The sequence below is a fragment of the Thunnus albacares genome, chromosome 11 (genome assembly GCF_914725855.1).
Source record: "Thunnus albacares chromosome 11, fThuAlb1.1, whole genome shotgun sequence".
NCBI lineage: Eukaryota > Metazoa > Chordata > Actinopteri > Scombriformes > Scombridae > Thunnus > Thunnus albacares.
Window position 1 is genome coordinate 10,194,266 of NC_058116.1, and position 18,728 is coordinate 10,212,993.

The window sequence follows — 18,728 nt, forward strand, 5'->3', positions numbered from 1 at the left end:
AGTCTAGTCTACAACTTATATTCTCCCAGGGCTTAAGTCAATTACCTCGTCAATGAAAGTGATGGTGCCATTGACATGCACTATGCCTATTTGTTCACTCTGCAGGGAGGGGTGACTACGCACACGCAGGCCTGCGCTGTCCTTGGACACAAATTTGCGGACCTGAGAGAAGCAGAGGGGAGATGGAGACTGTGAGCCGCAGGAGCAAAGAACAGAAAGAAATAAAGGCAATAAGTGAAGCAGGAGGAGAAAGAAGAGGAAGCAGAAAGTTGACGGTTTGAGGTTGCATGCATTAACCCACTCAGAACCTTCCTCCAAGTACACGCATTCACAAAGCGAAAGATGAGGAAACTACAGGAGCTCTATGTTGAATAACACCAGTTGGATGAAGATTGCTTCAATCCTGCTTTATATATTTAGACATGGTGCTGATTTAATGTGCATGTTGTTGCTTGTTTCCCCATTATGGATCAAAATCAAAATTGTTACAACTTTCATAAAACAATGATGACCCAAACTTATTTGTTTTATGGATTCTCTGTAATTCAAGTACAGAGTTCAGTTGCTTTTTTATTTAGTAAGTAATAATCAATCACTGCAGCTAGAACAAACGACAAGGCTGATATACAGTGGTCACATGCACACTATAACCTGAGTATTGTGAATAACTCTTAATCTACATGAAGAGATTTTACCACTAAGTGGCAGAAAGACTCCAAACAAACACGTGGATGAGCCTTAATATATCACCTCGTCACATTATGGGAAACATATCAGCAAGCATGTGCTTATTTGCACATTCAACCAAGTACAGCAACATCACACTGGAGTCCTCCCAATTACCACCTAATGACCAGACAGATATCCATGACATTCTGTTGACCAGTAATTGGTTCATCAGACCAGCAAACCAAAACAAGGTGAAAAAAGGTAAACGCTGTGCAGAGGTGCAAAAGGTGTCGATTTTCAGTGTGAATAGCAATTCTAACAATCCTTTCACATTAGAGGGAGTCTTTCCTTTCAGAGTTCATATCAAAATATTTCTTAATTGAACAAGTAGGTAAGAATTGAGTTTAATGGTTTGTACCTGTATTTAGAAATTGTCAGCAAGTGTATAAGACAGGACACATAGTTTTTGGTCTGTTGAGCTGTATTTGATGGGTGATTTCAAGTATGTATGCATTTTATAGGTTTGTTAATATGCTTTGTGATGCCGATGTTTAATCATAAGAAAAATCTCACCTTGCTGGGCTGAGGTTCAGCTTTTGGTTTGACCATCTGAGTGCCAGGCGGTATCATGCCTTTGGGAGGGTCTTTGACTTCTACCTCCAAGCCAGCATCTAAAAAGATTCACAATTTAAAGGATGGAAATACTGATTTATCATACAAAGGGTTTGCATGTAATGCCACTTGCTAGTCACTCTCCCCTGTGTGGCAAACATGCAAAATTCAGCATTTACACATTGTAAAAAAACATGAAAAACACTGCTCAAAAGAGCTGTTCAATCATCTGCGTGAACAGATTCAGAAAGAATCAAGCAAAGAATTACTTTCTAAGGGGCTAGTGAAGGAACTAACCAAAAGCACACAGGTTTCTGAATGAAACGTGTAATAAATATCACAATAGTCTATCCACAGTTAACAACAGTATCCTCTGAAGTACATGTTACTGACTAGGCTCAAAAGTTGCGCTTTACTCATGTTTTCCACTGGCAGCAGCAACAATGAAACATCCAGTCCAAATCCTTTAGAGTAAAACCATCAACTCAAATGTTAACTGACTAAAATAAGCAAAACTTACCATTTAGCACAAAAACTACATAATTACATGTTAAAATACATTTAAGTGTATGTGCATTAATGATTAATTTTAAAAGGGGCATTTTAGTCTCAAAATGTCACCATTGTACAGTGCACAACTGACTTTCAGGGTCCAACGTGTTGTTTTCACTAAGTTACACTAAGCTTTTAAAAGCTAAGACATCAAGGCCACAGGGTAGTTACTTCACTGGTGTAAAGCTACATGTAGGATATTTATATCCTATGTATGTCTGGAAACTCAAACTATGGCCACATTTCAGCATTCACAGAGCACGGACTGTCTGGTATGTACAGATCGTGGTGTAAAATATACACACAGCTCTTCCCATGCATAATGGCCGTAGCAAGCTTATTGTTGTTTTTGTTGTTGGTGGTATCACATATATAAAATACATCAATGCATACCTTCTATTCACTGTGTGGGAAAAGCTTCAGAGGACAGAAGTGCTATTCTTACGGACATACATTAAATTACTTTGACATAGCTTACCTATTTCAATTCCATCAATGGTGACGTGGATTGTATAAAGGCCTACTGCTCCTGGCGTCCAGTTGGCACTGTAGGTCCCATCAGTGTTGGCACGAATCAGCATGTTCTCACTGGGCCTAAGTGGGATATAAACAGTAAGTAGATTGTATCTAAATGGAAAATGTGCTTGGTTCTGCATTATCTCACTTACCTCTTTGGGGTAGGGGAAGCAAAGCGCAGCTCTTCAAAAGAGTAGTTTTCATATGCCTAAAAATCACAAAGAGCACAAGTATTGAGGTAACAACGTGATCTGACAAAATCTAGAGCAATATCATAATTACAGAAAAAGTAGTAAATTTTCAGGCCTGTTATCTTTATCTCAGCCCTTGGACCTCTGTGAAATATATTTCTGTATGAATAATTTTGACAGATTTCATTATTAACTTTATAATGTTTGGTATGTGAACAACAGATCTGATGACCAAACAGCTACCCCCTGTGCAAATCTGCAGCTTGCTAAGGGTAAACAAGATAGTTTGTGAGTGAGTTGTAAGTCAGTTACATGAGGCTGACCTTCATCATGGTAATAGCAATATAGCGAGCTTCTTTCACAATCATGGGCTCGTATGTGGCCTCCAGCTTGGGCATGGGCAGACCTCCAAACGTTAGGTCGGGACCAGAGGACGAAGGAGAGGAGCTTCCAGGTAGCCGCTGCAGCTTCTTCACATTCTCCTGCTGCAACGACTTCTTCTGGGAAACAGGCACAGCCTTTACCTCCACCTGGAAATTAAACAGATGAGGAACATAAGAGATGTGAGACAGTAGTACAATGTTAAATAACAACTTTAAAGAACCACAACACTACTTGGAGGATTTGACAATGACAATAAATTTTTCTGTCATTTCAGTTTTATAAAATACTTATGTCTCTGAAGCAGAGAAGCTAAAACAGTTATCCTGACCTTCATGTTAGGGACATGCACCACATCTCCATACTGGTCTTTGGTCTGTACGACAACAGTAGCTGGCCACCCACAGCGAATGTCATCTTTGTTCAGGATCAGAGACGTCTTCTGGGGGTCTGCATAAGAGTCTGGCTGCAGCCACCTAGAAGAAAAGATCAAAGGGACGTTGACAGGATAGTAAATGACTCATTTGTAATGATGCCTGGGCATTACCAATCAAAGCTTAAGGTTACTTATCCTGTAAGCCCGTGTTCTCTGATAACATGAGTGAGATGTAGCACTATGGGGAACGCTCTCTCTGCGTTATTCCTCAGAAGCCTCTATATCATTATTCCAGTCCTAATGCTTGTGTCAAGGAGGAGCTATGCTTCTCACCTATCGACATGGCAGCACTCATCATTCAAGATAAGCCTTCCTTTTCCTCGCTTTACACAGAGAGGGTGCTCTAGTGAGACACCTCATTCATGTTATCGGTAAACAGGGGTTACGGGATAAGTAACCTCAAGCTCTCTCTCAAGCATTCCTTTCGGAGTCTCACTATGAGGAATATGCAGTCTACCATATTGCCAGATAAGCTTATCCCAGTGACTGATACGGTGGTGAAAGTGACGTGCTCAACTCAACCCCAGTGATGCCAACCATTACTGTCGACGAGTGGCATCTGTAGAGTCTGCCTCGTGGAATCACCACTTGTGAAGATGTTATTAATCTCAGCATTTGCAGACACCATCTGAATGGGACGAATTTCCCAAACTGGAATAGACACTTATATATACACTGAATGCAACCCGATGCACATAACACACAAACACTATGAGTGTCCAAACCTGCGATTTTGTAACCAAAGGGACTCATTCGGGGTGGTGGTTTGGTGTCTGTCTTCGCTTGGTATAGTTAGCTTAGGCGAGCAAGACAAGCAGTTTGTTTTGTTTTGGAAAAACCTTTTAATGGGGTTGGGCAGGTGTGGTATGCTTAGTGGACTACAGCTTGTGGTACTTGGCTTGGTGGCTGTACGCAGTAGCCAACACTGTTAGTTGGGTCAGTTAACAGTGGTGATGGCAACAGCTAACATGCGCTCTCAAAGCCCACTCTATGGTGAAGAGTGAACTACTGGCTGGAATAATGATATAGAGGCTTCTGAGGATGATGCTGAGAGAGCATTCCACATAGTGAGACGCCAAAACGGATGTTTGTAAGAGAACCTAAATTGTAGGGGCAAAGCTAATATGCAGTTCACCACTATTGCATATTTCAGAATTGGTAATGAACAGTTCATTTTTTTGTTCTTGTCATGTAAGAAGAATTGACAAGAGACAGCTAGAGGTGCACAAGCTGGCTCCTTGCACAAAATCTTACCTTGCCAGTCGTCCTCCACTTGAGCTCTGTACACATGTGATGAAGTCCTCAAGGAAAGAGTGCTCATTGGTTTGAAGGTGCAGAGGCAGATTCCCCTCCAGGGCCTCTAGAATGGTGGGGGAGTGAGACAAGGCCAGACCCTTCCCCAGTATCCCAGAGTGGGACTTACACACCTAGATGAGGGCAAAGGAAAGAGGAATCAAGGAGGGAAGAGTGCAGATAAAAATCCTTTTCACAAGATAATTTTGATTCCTAAACAATATCTCTGAATTTAGCAGATGACACACCTGAAGAGAGGCTTCCTCAAGAATCTCAAGATCCTCCTCCAACTCATTGCCTGAAATTAAAAGATTAGAGTAAGAGATGAATGCTTTACTCGAGATGTCACACAAGATGAATTTGCTCCCATCAATAACACAATACAATGTATCATGATATCATAAGTACAGCTTATTAACCATTGCTCCAGAAAATACCCTCATCCATTATTTTCCATACCTATAGGGAGTGCAAGGTCTTTCTTCATCAGAGCCGCAGCACACACACTGCCCAGGTAGGCCAGCTCTTTCTCTAGTTGAATGGTACCCTGAAACATCCAAAAGGCTTTAATCAAAAAGTTGTCCATTCGAAATTTTCTCTGGCTGCACACACATTTCTCATTATACAGATAACATACAGAATGCAGCTTACTCGTGAGATCTAATTATGATTCCCAAACACAGGCAACTATTATCCAGACAGACAGAAGGCCAACCTGCTACACGATTCACAGAAAAATATACAATGTCTGTACCTCATCAGGGCCAGGGTTGAATTCATATCCCACAGCCACACACTTAAAGCCGTAAAAGCAAGCTTTCTCATCTTTCACATAATCCGAGGCTGTTTCCAATGAAAACAGAACTTCATTTCCTGAAAGTAGAGAGGACAGAAAAACAGTGAATGAAGGGTGAGACAGGTGGTGGGAAGTGTTCTGTAAATAATAATTGGTGGATTTACAATGGTGTTACTACTTATTTATACTACATAACGTGACAAAACATTAACATTGCTTGCGCTGTCACAGTTGACACATTCATTTTAATACAGGATAAGTGCCTGCTTTTCTTGCTCAGCATAGATAGCCTTTGTGGGGCTTTGTGGTCACCATAGTACAGGCAGTTTGAGGGCCTCTTGCTCTCAGTCCCCCCTTTCAGGTATGTAAGCATGTTATCCCTGGCTCTGATCTTAGGAGTGCTATACAGTGCTGCTGCCTCACAAACTGAACTTCTGGAACAATAACTTGGGCAGTGCACACTAGCTTAGCAAAGACCTTCAATGCATTTACATGCTCAGTGACATTTACTAAGTCTCTGGTTTTTGGAACTTAGGGATTTAATGTGGTGCTGTTCAAAATGATAATTTTATCGTAATGCCTGAAGCTACATGTCCAATAATAAATGCTGCACTGCTCTGCCTTTCTCACCTGGGAGCACAAGGACAGTGGTTGGCCAGCCCGTGGAACCAGAGAACTTCTTGAGCTCAGTCCAGGTATTGATGGTGTCATGGATCAGAGGTTTGCCCCCAAGGCAGGACAGGTGGAGGGTGCGGCTGGGGATGAGCAAACGTAGGACATCCTCTGGCTGTGCAGTGCCACACTGTGGGTCAAACTCGATGGTGGTCCAACGGACACAATCTGGGAATGATACCTGGGGCAAGGTGATGCATAAAAGGATTAGTTTCAATTTGAATGACGTTCTTGTCTCTTACTTTCTCAGTTGTAAGTTACTTGCTAAGCTGTTAACATGCTAAAGGATAACTTACCCTGTATTGCGTGACACCAGATTGCTTGTAAGGGTGGTCGCTCTCAATTACTGAGTAGTGATTTGAGGTGGTACAAGCCGACAGGCCCTGCTCAGGCTGGTTGCCAGTCGTGCTGTCTGTTGACTGGTTGGGATTGAAGGTGGGTGGAGCGTATTTTTGGTTGAGGGCGGAGACAGCAGGTAACAGCTCTTGAACCAGTCCAAAGACCTCAACAGCAGCCTGGATGGGGTAAATGAGTAACCATAATGCCACATGAGGGAAAGACAATTTATTAGTTAAAGATGAAGAGTTTTACCTCCTGGTTTGACCTCTTACCTTAGGTACAGATGCAGCCACAGGGCCAATGTAGGCCAGGATAAGGGGGAGGAGCATGGAGAACAGACTGGAGGAACTTAATAGCTCGGGGATATCATCCACTGGAGACAACAAAGGACATAGATAAAACTGAAAACAGGCTGAACAAATATGATATAAATTTAGTATGAGTAGCTGTCAGCAGTTACCAAGTTACAAGTATAGGTTTTTTGAGCTTACCATCGACAGCAAATGCCCTGTGAAGCAGGTCCTTTGCAGCTCTGACCACAGCGCTGACCACGGAGAGAGCTCGGCTACAGTTTTTGTCCTCCTCATTGGCTTTGCTCAGCAGCTGGGACTGGAGATCACCATCGTACTCACTCCTTCAGCCATGAGACAACACTTTGGTCAGAAAAAAAACCCCCAAATACTTCAGATATCTGATGTAGGAAAATTCTTGCTTTGTGATTACCTGTAGTAGAGAATCTGTGGGATCTGTCCTCTTGTCTGATTGGTCCCATTGCTACTCAAGCTGCAGGTGCTGAATGTGAAGGACACACCATCAGAGCACTGCACTGTGGTCATACCTCCATCCCCGTTAGCAGTCCTGCTGCCGTAGTTTCGTAATCGAACAGCATACTTCACCCCTTCCTACAAAAGAATAAATTCAGACTATTTTATCCAAAACCAGCCTCATATTGTATGAATTTAGACAATAGTTTCATCCTCACAGTTGTATCTCAACAGCAAACCATATAAATATTATTTTATTGATATAGAGTACCAGTCAAAAGTTTGGACACACTGTCAAAATCACTTGAATGAGAAAGTGTGTCTAAACTTTTGACTGGTACTGTATATGTACCTTGAGTGGCACAGCCTTGTCCAGGCGAATCTCAGCAATATCACTGGGAGAATCATCTGTGCTGTAGGTACCCTTCACCAGCTCTAGAGATGTCCACCTGTGAGAATGTGCCGAGTCCCCTGGGTGCTCTGTCTGCGCCTGAAGGGTGAGGGAACAAATATGGTACAAATAGTGAAATAACAAAGCTTGAAATCTTGGTCAGCAATACCAGAGAGCACTTACATATAATCTGAAATCTTTATAATCTCTTACATCATCAGCGAGCACCTCTAGCTCATACTCATGGATGCCCCCTCCTCCATACACGCAGACGCCAACCAACACAACGCCTGGCTTGTCCACTGTCATACAGATGGCATCCGGTGACCCATTGCCCGTGTTCCAACTGCGGCCCTGGCTTGTTTTGGTGAAACGGTTAGGAGATGCTTTCACAGAGTGCAGAGAGTTCAGCCCATCAACCTAATAAGCAAGGAAACAATAAGATATGTAATCATTATATCAAACCTTTTACAAACCTCATAGGGCTGATTAACAGATTAAAAGAGGAATACCCAAGTTCTACTGCAAATATTATCAAACAATGAAATTCTGACTGAAAATCCAGTTCTCTGCATAAAGATCATCATCAAAAAGCAGTATGTGTACCATTAGGTGGCTTTATTGAAGACAAAGAATAAAAAATAATGTAATGGATGTTATCCATATATGAATGCCATCCATGTCTTTCATTTACGGACAAAAACAGTGCAGAAAAAAGGTCTCGTCATATAAACATCTAATGTTTGGCAAGTGTTAGGTAATCTGTTACTATTTATATCACCCTGCTGACTACAGGGAGCCAGACACAGCTGCAGAGGGACATATTCAGGTGCCCTGGGGAGGAAGAGTTTTTTCCCTAACAACAGACTGGGGGGAAAAAAAAACTGTGATGGTGAGGTCTGCAGCCGAGTGGCGGTTACTATGGCAATGAGAACTTGTGTCTTGACTGCGGTACATGGGTATGCGTGTGAACAGACAGAGTGATGATAATTGAATAAAGAATGTGAGAGAGGGAGAGCAACAGACATCAGACAGTCCAACCCACTTTATGACTCATCATAAAATAATACTAAAAATCCATTGCCCCCTTGTTGTTACTGATTTTTGACAACCATTAAGAAATTGCTTTGTTCCAAGCAAGAGCTGTCACTATGGAAAGTTAGTTGTATAACAATTGAGCTTTAAGTAAAATGATTTGGAATGAGGAAAGATGTGAACTCTGGTGGACAGATCTCTCATCACCAGTGACCTCATCTACAACTTACACAGCTGGACTACAACAATCAAGCAAAGTGAGATTTCATTTTAACATAATTGTGAGCTGAAACTGTTCCAAATAAAATCGAATGTGGCAGAGAGCATCCCGATCAGTGGGCAACAATCACAATGTAATTGTCCATGACAAAGACACCAGATGTTAACACAGAAAACACAGAACAGATGACATGAAAAACAAAGAGCACATCAGGATTCAATGTCTTTCTAAAGGAAACTAGAGTGGTGTAATGTCTGCGAAGACCAAGCCCTCTGGCCCTACCTTTGGGTTTAATGTGCATTTGTGTGTTGTAGATATATATATATAAAGGTTACCTCAGAGCCCAGGGCAGAAGCAGTGAGCTCAGAGACGATGGAGGCCAGCAGGCCACAGGTGTTGGAGACCAGATGCGGCGAGAACAGCTCCACTTCTTTCCTCAAACTCTTCCTCACTGGCAGCACCACAATCACCAGCATCTTCTCCAGAACCTCTCGGAAACTGGTCATGCCCATAAGGTTCTCCTCAGTCTACGGTTGTAAAAGAAGGTGCAATTATGATATTGTTTTGATTGTTATAAGTTTTCACAAGAATAGGATATGGTAATGATCAGAGGCCATCATATTCTCCATCGCTAAAACATTTCCTGGGTCTCTGACCACACTCGTAAGCATTTTGAAGTGACAATATCTGATGTGTATGACGTGCAAAAACTCACATGGCTAAGTTTCTCCATGTGGGCCACCAGCAGGGGGAAGCGGTGAGCGAGGGCTGAGTCGTTCTCTGTGCTGACTTGTTTGACAAGGGAACGCAACAGCACTTCCCCATCATATGCGATGGGCAGGATGGATGTCAGCTTGACCGAGGTGTTGCACAAAGCTGACATTACCGCCGCCAGCAGACGGCTGCTGGATGTGCGAAAGTTGGCCTCAGCAATGTCCTGAAAAACAGAGAGGACGTCATAAATGAATCTCTGATTTTATTATCTTTTGTGAATTTCTTTCTCTGATGTTCATTCAATAACCAAAGAAATATGATGTTGAAACATTCAGTTGCTCTGGATAAGAGTATAAACTTCATATCTAAAATTATGTAAAAGTAGGCGTGCTGTACATTTTATCTGAAACAATTAGTCATTTAGTTGACTGACAGAATATTAATCACAAGCTATTTTTATAATCATCATTTTGTACATTATCAAATAAAAATGCCAAACATCAGGAACTAACCTGGTCTAAGCAGTTGAGCAGGTCACAGAGACAGGCCCACTGCAGAGCTGGAGTCGGGTAGAAGGAGTGGAAACAAGCAGTGAAGGTGTTGTGGCACTCCTGCAGCACAGCTTCCAGCAGAGTCAGCGGCTGAGATAAGTAGCCCTGGGGGTCGTTGTCCAGCTTGGTCAGGCAGTTGTCCATACCTTCTGACAGGATCTTCTTCAGCAAACTGCGCGTCTTTCCCACGCACTCAGCCAGCTTGCTCGACTCCTCCACCACAGCTTTGGTGCTGGCTAGAAACCAAACAACATATCAAAAGAGATCTTATCAGATGCTATACTCTGAAATCAAGACTTATATTCAAATGTATACATTTTGAAATAAGAACTTCCTGAAATTCACCACATAATGTCTGTAAACTATAATCAATCTATGAACTACGGATCATCTATTCTGTGAAGGTTTTAAGGTTTTGCAGGCCAAAGACAAGTTACCTACAATGCTCAAATTTATTCTAATTTTGAACTATGAATCATTGTTTATCATTAGGATAGGCATTAATAACTAAAAGCATTGTTACGGTTTATTCTTAATTTTAATATCAATTCACATACTATGTAGATTCATGAATAAAAGCAGTACTGCAGATTCCTTTTTCCCAGAAAATGACCAATTAAGTTTCCAAAGATAAAATGATGCTCCTACCAGCAATGGGGAAGATCTCACAGATGTAGACCCTGAGGAGGCGGAGGCAGCACGTGCCAACAAAGCGCAGTCTCTCTAGGTCCAGCAGGGTGGCTGTGTACTGGAAGCCTTTCAACCCTCGCAGTTCCTCTACACCGAGTACCAGGGTGGTCCAGCTCCAGTGAAGGATACTCAGCAGGGACTCAAAGCACTCCTAAAGAGAGACAGAGGTAGACAGTCACACACACACATACACACGCTGAATGCAGTGCCACAATGCTGTACAAAATTATATTTATTACTCTATTCAAAACATAGACAGTACTAACCACTGAGACTGTTCGAGCGAACGAGCGTTTAAGGATGTGAACTGGCTCACTGGTCTGCTGTTTCCCTTTAGATGCATTACCATCATTCGAAGGAAGCCTGTTAAATTATGAAGAAAAAACAAAATCATTTACTTGACAAGCCAATAGACAAAATAAGCTTTAATCTCTGTTAATACAATGTGAGGAATTTTACTTGCCTGTAAAGTAGCTGAGGTATTTGACCCGCGTTCACATCTGTACCGTTGTTTGATTTCTTAGAGCTTTTGAACTGAAATACCACACTAAAGAAAAAAAAAACAAAATAAATATATTAAATCCCTGTGACCAATATTTCACTTTTTTTTTTTTTTTAAAGGAAGGTGACAATATGACACATCGATTCATCTACAAACGCAACAGCATTACTTATGTTGTGAAATCAGTTTTACCCATCATCAGTAGTGATGGTAGCCTGTCCATGGGAGCCACAGTCACTGCTGGGACCAGACACTCTGGCCCACGCCACATACCACCAGCCCAACTGCAGCAGCACCGGCTCATCAAACATCATGGCATATTTCTCCCTGAAAATGAAAAGATTATCAGTCACTGCTATCAAATATTAAAGTTGAAATTTATTTCGGTCTGTAAAATAATGACACAAACTATTTGTGACAAAAGCATAGAGAAAAAAAAAAACACCTTCAACTAAAATTAACAATTACTCCCAACAAAACAGTACTTAGTAGAAAGAGATGGAGATGATATCATTATATAAACTTTTTCTTTACATGAAAAGCTGTGAGATCAGAAGGGAAACATCAGTTCATTCGAATGGTTCACATTGATGCATAAACAGTACCTGGCAGCACAGTCATAGGCCAGTACGTCAGTCTCAGCCAGCAGATCACCATCTGTCTCATGATCGCCTCCATCAGGCCCCAGCTCAAAAAGCTGCACAACAACAGGACTGGGTTAATATACTTTAAAAGCCTGGAATTTGATGCCAGAATCCCACTTAATCCACTGAGTGTATTATCTCCTTTGGTAATTTATCAGCTTTAGGAGGGATATCTATTACAATGTTGTTGACTGTGGTCAGACTACTAAATATTTTGGTTTGACTTTAGCTCCGTTATTACTTTTGGAAATTTTTGCAAAAACTACAAAATAGTTGAACTAGTTTTCATTTGGTACATTTGAGATACCTGTGTATACAATTTGCAGCAGCACACACACGATGGATTAAAGGGTAATAAATCTTATTTCCCTTCATAAATACACAAAATGTCAGAGGATTGCTCACCTTGATCTTAGCAGTGTACTCTCCTCGTCCCCCGAACAGGCCCAGCCCACCCAGCAGGATGTCTGCATCAGCACAGAAGCGAATGGCCTCCACAGAATGGGCTGAGTAGCCCCAACCACCACCATGACCTACAGCATTACAGTAACACGTAAGAAACCAAAGCATACAAAAGCCAAATGTATCTTCCAGTATTCATCGTTTGTTCTGTACAAAGAGCCCACTTACTCTCAAAGCGGTTCACCACGCTGTAGTCCTCCTTGGAGTAGACCTTCATCACTGCCTGGGTCTCTTCCTCTGCACTGGCTACACCCATCTTCAGCTCCTGCATGGCTGCCAGCGTGTCCAGGCAACCTAATAGGTCACCACAGTATACTTCCTCTTAGCATCAACCATCAACATTTGTGTTGTAGCATTATGTGCATTTTTACAAAAGATTCATAAGACCTATGACACTTTTCTGAGTGGCTAGTGCGATGATTACCAAGGATGTGTAGAGCTCCATGAGAGCGAGTGGTGGTGGCATGGGATCCTGAGGGCAATGCAAGCTCTGGGCTAAGGATACTACAGCGAGCCTGTAGATCTGTAGCAGAGGGCATCCTGGCATCAGCGATCACTGCATTGTAGCACCACATCTCTCTTGAAGCTGGCAGGAACCTAAAAACACAAAAAGAACCATGATTAAGGATAACATGTCAAAGGGTTTAATAATCAAAAAAGAACGTGTCAAGTTTATCTGTAGAAAGTATTACCTAAATCTTTAAAAACGGGGATAAATACTGGTGATATCACCTTGGAGATACAGTAGTACATTCTATGGTAGATACTGGTTAACCAAAGTAAAACATAATGGTAGCATTTTAATTACTCATGTGAATAGCCCTTGGACTGACCTCCATATGACATCATACACAGGGTCCAGACACAGGCCAAATCCCTGTAGGTCCTCCTGCTCAGAATCATTGAATGTGCGGCAGCTTCCATCCATTTTGTTGATAAGCAAGCATTTAAATGGAGGCGGTTCAGACACAGAGGAGGGCACAAGGCCAATGATGTGCTTGCTGGCAAAGATCTCTGAAGTAGCTAGGACATGGGAGTTGATAAGGGCCTCATCGATCCGCAGGAACGTTTGGTCTCCACTGGCACCAATCCAGGTAGCCTTGCGTCCATATTTGGCACCAATATTGGGCATGGGAGATGGCTTGGCATTCCAGTAGGGCATGTCTAGGATGGGCCGGCCCAGCTGCCCTTTCTGAAAAACAAGGAGACAATGTTCACGCTCGAGCACATTTTGTGATGTACTGAAATGGGCATCTTAAGCATTATCATCATCATGTGTAAGACATGAAGTTTTGGATTTAAACAAGAATCCTGCACGCTCTGAGAAAGCAGCTGTTGACAAATTTTATGAGGGACAATGTTTTTCTTACCGAGAAACTGCCAAATGTGAAGACTTGCCCATCCATGAGGAGAACAACCGTGTGGTTACTGCCTGCTGTCACCTGGATACTGGGACCTGGAAGAGCCTGCACCAGAGTAGGAGAACCCCTAGCAGGTAGAAACATTAGTTGTAGGTTGTGTGTCAATTTCTGTTGGTCTGTATGTTTATGTCTGTTAAGTCAACAGAAGCAATACCTGGAGTTGACATCACCATGTCCTAGCTGGCCATGTTGGCCGTATCCAAACGTGTAGACATCTCCATTCTCCATCAGCACCACTGTAAAGCAAGAGGAACAAGTTTTATTTTGTACTTTCTTCACCTCAAGGTCAGCCCCTCTTTTTTCTTGATATAATATGCAGACAAATCTACCCAGAAGCAGCCATGAACCTACCTGAGTGGTGAAAACCGCAGCTGACCTGCACAGCTCGCAGCTCACAGTCAAATCTCACTGCCCCCGGTGGGTAGGTGGTTATTTTACTGGCATCCTTCTCTCCACGCTCACTGCTGCCATCTACAATGCAAACACTCAAGTCAGCACATTTGAGTAGAGGAGTGGGAAGAGAGTGAAGTTGAGTTGCAACTTCAGACCGCCCAAGTGGATGTCTCTGCACAGTCCTGGAAAACTGAGCTGGAGGAAATAAGAGGACTCAAAAGAAAAAAGGAAGAACGGGGAAAAGCATGCCGAAATAGAAAGGAGGGAAACAACACCTCTGTAACAGAATGGCTTTTGGCAACCAGTCCCATTAAAAAACACTTCTCTCCAAGAGTTAAAACTTTTAGTGGACAGATGGTTTGTTTATCAAATATTTAGACTTTTTTTGTCTGTGTTCAATGAGGAAAAGGAAATCTGGTTTACCCTGAGCCCTGTGTAAGAGGTCAGAGTTGTGGCGTGTGAGTGGAAAAAGTTGGATAGAGACCCATGCATTACAGTAAATATAATAACTGTCAATACCGTTTTGGACCAGGAACCAGTTCATTGTGGTCAGCCACATGAGATAGACGGATTAAGTTTTTAAGTTTCAATACACAGTAAATGTAAAATAAATATTGACTGGCTCTTGGCCCAAAGATTCATAGGGTAGGGTTGAAAGTTAAGCTCGTGGACACAACTCTAAATGTCAGTGAGTGCAAATAAGTGTTCTTAAATGACATTTAAAGCACACAAAAGCTGTTTTGGAAGTCACAGACAGATACATCAATATTGCCAGGTGAGGGATGTGGAACACCCCTTCCTCTTCAGGAGTGCAATATTATGAAGAAGAAGGGGAAGTATCCCAAATAACCAGGTCTTACAACCACAATGTACAGTTTATCAGAAGAACGTTATTCAGCAAAGTAAACACGTCTCAATTTCCTAACTGACATTAAGTAGGAAACAACTGCTGCTCTAAACTATAATACTATGTGGCATCAGTTATCATACATGAATTTAACAATGTAACATGACAACAAACTCACTGTTATCCATAACAGAGATTACTCATTTGAGGGGTTTTCAGATCAGATATGTTCATCCAACAGAAGCTGTCACAATTCCATACTACACACTACTTCTACACAGCTTTTGAGTATGTAATGTGCTCACACTGGAAAAGTGGCTAAATAAAGTATAGTCAGAAATCAGTCTCCATACAAACTGCTTCATTTTTGAATGTACTGTTGATAGACGCCATTTTCCAACAATGCATTGCACAAAGGAAATGGAGGAGCTGCTCACAGCTAAGGACGAAATTGGGACATACTAAAGCTAGTGATGGATTTTGGTCCAAGCAAGTCTTAGACCTGCAGTTCCAGTCCAACCTGCGCCACCTATCAGCAAGAGAAGTTACAGCAGCTGCTGTTTAGATGGGCAGATGTAGACCTGCCAATGTGCACCATCTACAGACAAAAATAATAGCTGCTTTTGATATTTGTGCAGGCAACAATTGTAAGCATTTCAAGAGTTTGCTACTGTTTGTGTGTTTAACAGCATATTTTGCTCTGAACGCTGTAAAAAGTAGAGAATTCTCAAGAGTGAAGTGTTGTCTTGTGTCCTCTTTCCTCCTGGTTACTTTGGATTTCACAAAGGAAATAAGATCTAGAAGACAATACACTATAAATATAGATTGACTGTGTTTTGTGTTTGCTGCTGAATATTTGAAAAATAAATTTGGGTGTCAGTGAAATCATTTACATATCTGTTGTTCCTTGGTTGAATAGTTCGCTTCTGACAAGTGACTATTTCTTAAGACAATTAATACTGACACTTACTTGTCTGATGGCCAAGTACCTGAAAAGCTTATTGTTAAGCCAAGTTCGTAGGTGTTGAAATGTTTTCAAGCCTATGAGTTTTCTCATCTAAAAATACGTATCTTAAAACTAACAACTGTTCCTTCTGTGTCATATTTTTTTAGCTTGTCATTCATCAAAGCTTGCTCTTCCCAGTACCTGCCGTTTCATCTGCTTGTGATGCTGCAGTTGTACCCACCAAGTGACAAATCAGCTGTTATGGGAGTGATGCTAAATCCAGTTAGACAAGGACACTGATTTCTATTTAAGGCTGAACAGCAGCAGTAGGTAGAGAAGGCATCCTAGTCCAAGAGTTAGAATTGTTGTATAACAGACCAAATCTTTATTGTACAGTCGTTTCCTATGGTAACATTGCTAAAGCAAAATAAAATAAATCAAATACAAAATAGAACAAGCATGTTGAAGAGGCTGGTAAACCCAGTCTAAAGGCTTCATAGTCATTTCTCAACTGTGAGTCAAAGTGAGTGCTTCTTGCCATCAGGCTACTTCGTTCGTTACCATGCGACCTGGTGAAGACACAAGAGTCCTGCCTTCAGAGAGTGAAAGAGGAGGTGGGCGGGACAGCCAGATTGGGAGATGAGTCAAAGGGGTGTCTCTGCACCCGTTGAGTTAGTGAAGACCATAGTACCTTTGTGCTTGTCCCGTTTATGCCTTAGTGCCTGAAGGGGTCTTATTCTGGCTAGGGCCTGCTCACGCTGGTTCATAAAAATGGGACCAGGAAAAACAAGGGGGCCTGGGGGAGAAAGAAACTTTCACATGCATGCACAATGCTCACACATGGGAAAGAACACATGATAATACTACACCAAAACAATACACACTCACTGAAAAATTATAAGACACAAGCAAGGGGGAAGTCACCAAGGCACAACACCCACGCTCACACAGCACCTGAAAGTTATTTCAAACTAAAAAGGGATGGACAAACTGTTTGTAACCTCAGCCTATTCATTATTCCCAGCCCCCACTTTCACTCTCTCCCTGTGCTTACGTTAAATTCTCAATTAATTTAACGTGTTTACGTTGAATTCAGAAATCTTTATTTCCTAAAACCAACAAAAACCACACATTTCTTCCCTAAGCATAGTCCCATTCTGTCTAGCATTGATCCATACCTCGGCCCTCCTCCAGCCTGTGCCGGCGGTTGATCCTCTGCCGTTTCTCCTCCTGACGGATCTGAATGTGCTCCTCAATGTTCACTCCTGGAGGGGGAGGGACAGGCACAGCTGAAAACACAAAAGGCCCCAGGTACACGCAGCCGAGACAGGATGCAGCAGCAGCAGGAGGAGGAGGGAAGACAGAGCAGAGCAGAACAAAACAAGACACACATCAATGAATGATGGAGAGATGCGATGGAGAAGCAATGACTCTGCACAGCACAAGAACAAATAAAGGATGAGCGACAACGGATATGTGAAATACTGCATTTAAGCAAATGCAACAGACAAGTGTGACATATGCAGCATAGGCAGCACACTGGCACATATACAGATAGCTTGCCCACCTCCCGGTTCAAGACAGTCATTTATTCTGATCAATAATAGAGGATGAAGCATACTGCACGCAAGTGAAAATTGGAATATCACATCATGTATGCATGAGCTTTTAGCATGCTTATGATTTATCAGACTTTGTGTGCAAAATGTAGATAATGCAAGTGGTGATACAGGTGAGACGTGAATGTTGTATGAATGACAGGGCAAAGCAGGGGGGAGGCATGAAGTCATACAAGATATCAGTGGATATACCTAGCAGCAGGTCCAATGGAATCATCTCCTTCACAGCATCAAAGATGCCTCTCTGTCTGGCCTCCTGACCATCCAGCTCCCTGGCACAAGCTTTGCAACAGCCACACGCTGAGCAACCAGACTCCCCAGACCCACAGCCACAAATACTGGTGGACAGAGAAATACACAGGCAGATAACACGTTCACATAATGATAAACACAAAGATATATAATGTAGTTAAGAAGATAATCCCCAGTCTCATCACACACAAGTGCTGTACGAATACTGTCTTCTTACCCCCCTGGTACTCTGTCTGGCCGTCCGCTGCTCACACAGCTGGCACCGTAGCCGGTGCAGTCTCCACAAACTGTGCAAACCATGCACTGGTCCAGCTTCCACTTGTGCATGCCTGGCTGACACATCATGCTCTTCTCCTCTTTCTCCTCTAGCTCATCCTCCAGGTCCTCATCCATAGCTGTGGCCATGCTCTCCACACCAAACGCTACAACAAGCATATACATACAGCACAAGTGACAGAATGAATGTACTACAAAGCCAATGGAGATGTAAGAAACAGTATAATGTTGCATGTGTATTTACCGTATTGACCTGAATGTAAGATGATATTTTATTCTGGAAATACATTTAAAAAGTGGGGGTCGTCTTATATTGGAGAACTACATATTTATGTGTTCACACAAGATCAGAGACACTTTTTGAATGGAGAGAGTACCGCAGTAACAACAGCTCCTAAAGAGAGTGTTGCATTATGGGTTGTCTGCAACCTTAATGTGTGTTTTGTGTTAGCTCAGTTTAACCTGCAGGACTTTCCGAAGGTTCATGTGATGTGTTTTTCTGCCACGGGGGGAAATAATTCATGACGAGTGAAAATGAGTCAAA

General features: G+C 42.2%; 1 protein-coding gene across 13 annotated transcripts in view; it reads right to left on the minus strand.

The window, feature by feature from the left end:
* The window catches only part of mycbp2 (MYC binding protein 2), a 65,880-nt gene that overhangs the window by 22,953 nt on the left and 24,199 nt on the right, over nt 1-18,728 (minus strand). For 6 of the 13 annotated variants that reach the window (XM_044365996.1, XM_044365995.1, XM_044365992.1 and 3 more), the window contains exons 15-50: nt 18,126-18,330; nt 17,849-17,994; nt 17,216-17,326; nt 16,729-16,833; nt 14,203-14,322; nt 14,006-14,087; nt 13,801-13,918; nt 13,264-13,622; nt 12,855-13,027; nt 12,599-12,724; nt 12,374-12,501; nt 11,930-12,021; nt 11,517-11,651; nt 11,286-11,369; nt 11,089-11,185; nt 10,781-10,973; nt 10,094-10,368; nt 9,583-9,804; nt 9,203-9,394; nt 7,826-8,032; nt 7,574-7,711; nt 7,181-7,359; nt 6,949-7,091; nt 6,730-6,830; nt 6,415-6,633; nt 6,077-6,299; nt 5,405-5,523; nt 5,110-5,197; nt 4,899-4,948; nt 4,612-4,784; nt 3,253-3,397; nt 2,864-3,070; nt 2,502-2,557; nt 2,312-2,427; nt 1,243-1,340; nt 46-162 (exon numbers count right to left, since the gene is read on the minus strand). In XM_044365996.1, coding sequence (XP_044221931.1) covers nt 46-162; nt 1,243-1,340; nt 2,312-2,427; nt 2,502-2,557; nt 2,864-3,070; nt 3,253-3,397; nt 4,612-4,784; nt 4,899-4,948; nt 5,110-5,197; nt 5,405-5,523; nt 6,077-6,299; nt 6,415-6,633; nt 6,730-6,830; nt 6,949-7,091; nt 7,181-7,359; nt 7,574-7,711; nt 7,826-8,032; nt 9,203-9,394; nt 9,583-9,804; nt 10,094-10,368; nt 10,781-10,973; nt 11,089-11,185; nt 11,286-11,369; nt 11,517-11,651; nt 11,930-12,021; nt 12,374-12,501; nt 12,599-12,724; nt 12,855-13,027; nt 13,264-13,622; nt 13,801-13,918; nt 14,006-14,087; nt 14,203-14,322; nt 16,729-16,833; nt 17,216-17,326; nt 17,849-17,994; nt 18,126-18,330 — 5,342 coding nt within the window. The remainder of the gene's footprint in view (nt 1-45; nt 163-1,242; nt 1,341-2,311; nt 2,428-2,501; nt 2,558-2,863; nt 3,071-3,252; nt 3,398-4,611; nt 4,785-4,898; nt 4,949-5,109; nt 5,198-5,404; nt 5,524-6,076; nt 6,300-6,414; nt 6,634-6,729; nt 6,831-6,948; nt 7,092-7,180; nt 7,360-7,573; nt 7,712-7,825; nt 8,033-9,202; nt 9,395-9,582; nt 9,805-10,093; nt 10,369-10,780; nt 10,974-11,088; nt 11,186-11,285; nt 11,370-11,516; nt 11,652-11,929; nt 12,022-12,373; nt 12,502-12,598; nt 12,725-12,854; nt 13,028-13,263; nt 13,623-13,800; nt 13,919-14,005; nt 14,088-14,202; nt 14,323-16,728; nt 16,834-17,215; nt 17,327-17,848; nt 17,995-18,125; nt 18,331-18,728) is intronic. The other 7 variants (XM_044365997.1, XM_044365993.1, XM_044365999.1 and 4 more) reach the window with 4 other exon arrangements.